General features: G+C 39.0%; 1 protein-coding gene across 1 annotated transcript; it reads left to right on the forward strand.

The window, feature by feature from the left end:
- Nucleotides 1-1,223: 1,223 nt before the first annotated feature.
- LOC110728760 lies at nt 1,224-2,501 on the forward strand. Its single transcript, XM_021908408.1, has 2 exons — nt 1,224-1,743; nt 1,831-2,501. The coding sequence occupies exons 1-2, from the start codon at nt 1,224-1,226 to the stop codon at nt 2,499-2,501; spliced, it is 1,191 nt and encodes a 396-aa protein (XP_021764100.1).
- The last annotated feature ends 2,851 nt before the right edge of the window (nt 2,502-5,352 follow it).

Consider the following 5,352-nt stretch of genomic DNA (forward strand, 5'->3'; position numbering starts at 1 on the left):
AAACTATATGTTAAAACCATTCGGTTTTGGAGTAATTTAATTTCCTGCAAAATTATTATTACTCCATTTCTATTTGATTATGGTTTAGAATTAAATAATGAGTCCATTTGATTTGAAGAATATTCAAGACAATGTCTCAGATAAAGAAACACCTGTTAAGTGAACATTGACTATTTCAATCGAAAATTATCCCCAATCAAGGTCATTTAAATGATGGACGATTGATGACCATTTGAGATATTGTGTAGTATGATTTATAGCACCGTTTCATGTGCTGCGAGGACATGATTATCAAAAATCATTTGCACAGGTATTGGTTTGGAACTGTACCGGATCGACCTATGAAAGTACTTTAAGAGATTTAAAACCATCATAAGTACATTTCTCATTATACCTCTTTCCTCGACCATGAGTATTGTAAGTTCTCTTATTTGAGTACTAGTCGCTTTGATGTTGTCAAACGTCTGCAGTAAAAGGGGATTATAAAGGAGACACTCGGGCGACTAGGTCCTCTTAGTAAAGGGAGCTTACAGTACGAGACTAGGAACGACCCCCTTTAACAAAAGGGAACATGTCTTTGTTGTTTACAAGGCCTCTCGAAGAGCGAGACTGTGAAAATGCATGCCGGTGCTCAGATGGATTTTAGAAATCATATGCTTATTGAAAGGAATGGTGTCCTTCCAACAATGTATTCTTCCGATAGAGGGTTCAGAATTATTACAAAGTTAATTCTTCAGTAAGATCAAGTGATCGGAATGCCTAGGTGGAGGCCTCTTTCGATCAGTAATATCAAGGTACAATTGATATTACAGCTTAATCTTAACTGAACCCTTCGGGTCGAACCCAATCGAATCACTAATCCGAGACGGCGAATTAATCCAAAAGGGTTTAATGAGTCGACAGAGTTTTACGAATACAGACGTCGGATATCGAGCCTAGGGCGTCGAGGCCGAGCATCACAAAATCACAAGCGACAAGTACGAGCGTAGCCTTAGCACCACAATGGTCTAACCTATAATGTTAAAGTTATAATCTTTAAAGGTTTAAATGATTGGAACCCTAACCCTAAATTCCATATTGAACAAAGTTTGGATTTTTTCATGTTTGGTTGATTAAAATCCATCAAGTTCAAATACTTGTGAGTAAAATTTGATTCATTCGCAGGGCTACCACATGATTGCCCCGTAAGTCATATAGATAGCTTTTTGGAGAAATGTGATACTATGAAGTTGAACGGTGTTACAGATGATGCAATCAGACTACGCCTTTTCCCCTTCTCACTTCGAGACAGGGCAAATGAGTGGTTAAGAGATGAAGGCATTGGCTCGTTCGATACTTGGGACAAGTTAGTGAAGGCCTTCCTAGTGAAGTTTTTAGGAAATGAGAAGACTGCAAGATTGAGGAATGAGCTACAAACTTTTAAGCAGTCAGATGATGAGTCTCTCTACAAGGCTTGGAGGAGATTTAAAAGATTGCAGAGACAATGCCCTCACCATGGCATTCCAGATTGGATTTTGATGCAGACCTTTTACAATGGTATGACTCATGAGTTCCGTATTTACATAGATGCTGCGTCAGGAGGTTCTCTCTTGACAAAGAACCCCACTGAAGCTAGAGAGCTCATAGAGAAGATGGCGGCTAATGATAACTATCATCCTGGAGGCCGAAACACTGTGAAAAAGGGAGGTAAACTTGATGTTGATGCTTTAACTATGCTAACTAGTTCTGTACAGGCACTAACAAGTAGGTTTGATAAGTTCCAAGCAGGAACTTCTAACACCCCATAGGAGTTGTGTCAGTTATGTAATGTGCAGGGTCATGTTGCTCCAGATTTCCCACAGATTTCGCAAAATACGGAAGAAATGTCAATCGAGCAAGCCAATGCTTTCTACTCCTCTAACCCAAAGAGGCCTTATGACCCTTATTCCAACACCTACAATGAAGGATGGAAACACCATCCCAACTTTTCCTACAAAAACTCCCAAGCGCAACAAAACCCTCCACCACCACCTCAACCCAATACCTACAACCAACCACCACCAGGCTTCCAACAGAAACCACCCAATGCCCAACAACCTATGCAACCACAACCTCAGAAATCAAGCCTAGAGGTGACCTTAGAGAGCTTTATAACCACAACAAACAGTGCCGTCCAACATCAAAATAGCTCTATCCAACAGTTGCAGGCCCAAAGTAAACTTATGGAGGATCAGATAAGCCAATTGGCCAACCAATTTAACCAAGCTTTAAAGACTCCAGGAACCTTCCCGGGCCAGACAGAACAACCTCAAAGAGCCCAAATGAATTTTGTAGCCCTGAGGAGTGGAAGGCAGTTGGACGATCCTCCTACCATGGAGCCATCAAGGGAGGTCAATGAAGAAGCAGAGGCAAGTGAGAAGGAAGTAGAAGATGCTAGGGTTGAGGAGGCATCAAAGGAACCACCACCAAAGCCACTTGCTCCATATGTGCCCAAGATTCCTTTTCCTCAAAGGTTAGCATAAGCTAAACTTGAGAAAAAGTTCAGTAAGTTCCTCGATATTCTTAAAAAGCTTCATATTAATATTCCATTCCTAGATGCCATATCTGAGATGCCTTCTTATGCAAAATTTTTAAAAGATATGCTATCTAACAAGAGGAAATTAGAAGAGAATACTACTGTTGCTTTGAATGCAGAGTATAGTGCTATTTTGCAAAACACTCTCCCTATGAAATTAGGAGATCCAGGTAGCTATTCAATTCCAGTGAAGCTTGGAGATATTGAGATCAATAGGGCACTATGCAATCTAGGTGCAAGTGTGAGTCTTATGCCGCTGTCCATATGCAAGAAGCTACAACTGGGTGAGCTTAAACCCACACGAATATCTCTACAACTTGCAGACAGGTCAGTGAAGTTTCCTTTAGGTGTACTTGAGGATGTACCCCTTAGAGTAGGTAAGTTTTTCATTCCATGTGATTTTGTTGTGATGGAGATGGAAGAAGATGTGAATGTTCCGATCATACTTGGTAGAGCTTTCCTAGCTACTGCAGGTGCAATCATAGACATGAAGAAAGGTAAGATCACTTTTGAAGTAGGTGATGAAAAGTTGGAATACTCACTTTTGAATGTCATGGGTGCTCCCTCTACGGGAGACACTATTTATCAGATAAGCCAACTTTCACAACAGGTGAACCGCCTATCGACTCTTCAAGATCAAGCGAAGGTTTAGAAAGAACAATGCAATGCTATCTTCCTGAGAAGAGATGGACTATTTCCGAAGAAAATTTTTGAGAAGGTGTGCATCAAGGAGCCTAGAAAGGACGTAAAGAGCAAGGATGTTCAAGGCTCCAAATATGTAGCTCCACCGGCCAATGATGAACCGATGCCCTTCTCGCAACGGTTGTCAAAAGCCGTGCTTGATGGGCATAACTCTAAGTTCGATGGTGGTACCTGTTCGAGAATCGATGCTACTAACCCCCCGTTTGATAGGTATGTGTTTGACAGGAATTTCGTGAAAAGGAAGGACAAAGTTCCACCCGATGGCATGTTTGGCTATGTGAAGGTGAATTCGGTTATAAGGCAAGTGAATAAGCCGATGAAGGAGTCGCTTGGAGGAATTCATGAACAACATCGCAGTCCTCCTTCTCCGTGTAATGATCCCGGTTGAGCCAACAAGGGAGGTCCAGCTAAAGACCTTTTTAAACAAGCGCTAAATGGGAGGCAACCCATTCTCGAGTTCTTACTCTTATTTCGTTATTTTTTTTTTCCTCTTTAATTTCATTATTTTTCTTGTTTTTTTTTGTTTGATTCTTGTGTCTAGTTTTTTATTTGGTTGTGGTATTTTTATATAGGTGAAAAGTAAGCAAAAAGAAGAAGAAACAAGGAGGAAAAGCGCCAAAAGGAAGGACAAAAGAGAAAAATCAATTTCTGCAGAGGCACGTCCGTGCCTCTGAGGCAGAAAGTTTGGGGGTTGAATTTTTAGAGAGGCACGTCCGTACCTCCTCACTAGGCACGTCCGTGCCTCAGGTTTTTCGTATTCAAGTTTTTTTTTCTTTTTTCTTTTTTTTTATTTATTTATTTATTTTTTATATTACTTTTATTTTTCAAAAAAAAAAATATATATATATATATATATATATATATATAAAAAATCTGCAGATGGGGCAGAGAGTCAAGGAGTGCAATTTTGTGCCTCCCCCAATAATAAGGCACGAACGTCCCAGGCCGCCTTCTAGGCCGAGTTCTATGACATCGGGGGCATGATGCGACAACACTTTCAGGGCGGTCCTAGCACCGTCCCGAGGTATGGTTTTCCCCCCCACCCCTCCTGATCAGTAGGTTGTTTCCCCTTCCCCTTGTTCATTTAACACTGTTATATGCGTACATTGAGGACAATGTATGATTTAGCTTGGGGGAGGATATGCTTTTCACCATGTATATATTAGATTTATTTCAGTTTTTGGGTAGTTTATTTCTTTCTAGTGTCGAATAATATGTCATTGCATGACTATGCTTCTATGATTATAATCACATATGTGTGCTTTTTGAAAAAAAAAAAAAGAGTTTTTGAAAACCCATTCATTGATGTGCTTGGATTTGAGCTAGGTTGTGGCCAGGATGGTCTCCCCGCTCTACTTATGTGAATAGTTTGTGTACCCGGTGAGAGTCTTGAGCCTTATTTGACTGATTTCACTCTACCTCAGTCATGTTTCTTCTTGTGTGATTAGATTGTCCTTCATATAATCGAATTCTTGGTCTTGCTTTTAAACTATTTGAGACTTTATGATGCATGTCGCGAAAAGATGATTGAAATTTCCTTGTAGAAATTAGAGCCTCCACATTTTAGGCCTTCATAGTTTTTTTTTTCTTTTTGTTTTTATTTATTTTTATTTTATATTCACCCGTAGGTTGAACCAATTTGAGCCATATTAACCCCTTCTTGATACCCTACATTTAAAGCTTTAGAGCTATTTTTCTAGGTTTATTTTGAAGGTGTTTTATATTTGTTAATCCCTATGAGTGTGAATGATGAAAAAAAAAATGTGAAATGAAAAAAAAAAGAGAAAAAAAAAAAGAGAAAAGTAATAAAAAAAAACAAAGAGAAAAGAAGGGAGATTATGAGAAAAGAAAAAGAAAAAAAAAGGAAGAAAAGAAATATGGTCTTAAAGGCCTTTGAAAAATAGAGAAGTCTTCCATTTTATTTTTATTTAATCCCTTCCTGTTTGTGTGAAAAAAAAAAAAAGAAAAAAAGGAAGGAAAGAATAAAGAGCTATGTTTATAATTGTATGGAGTTGGAGGAAATAAGGTTGGATTGAACCCGACATTTGAATATGTAGTGGGATTAGGATTTGTTTTATTTTGAGCACCACATTCCC

The sequence above is a fragment of the Chenopodium quinoa genome, unplaced genomic scaffold (genome assembly GCF_001683475.1).
Source record: "Chenopodium quinoa cultivar QQ74 unplaced genomic scaffold, ASM168347v1, whole genome shotgun sequence".
In the NCBI taxonomy this organism is placed as follows: Eukaryota; Viridiplantae; Streptophyta; class Magnoliopsida; order Caryophyllales; family Amaranthaceae; genus Chenopodium; species Chenopodium quinoa.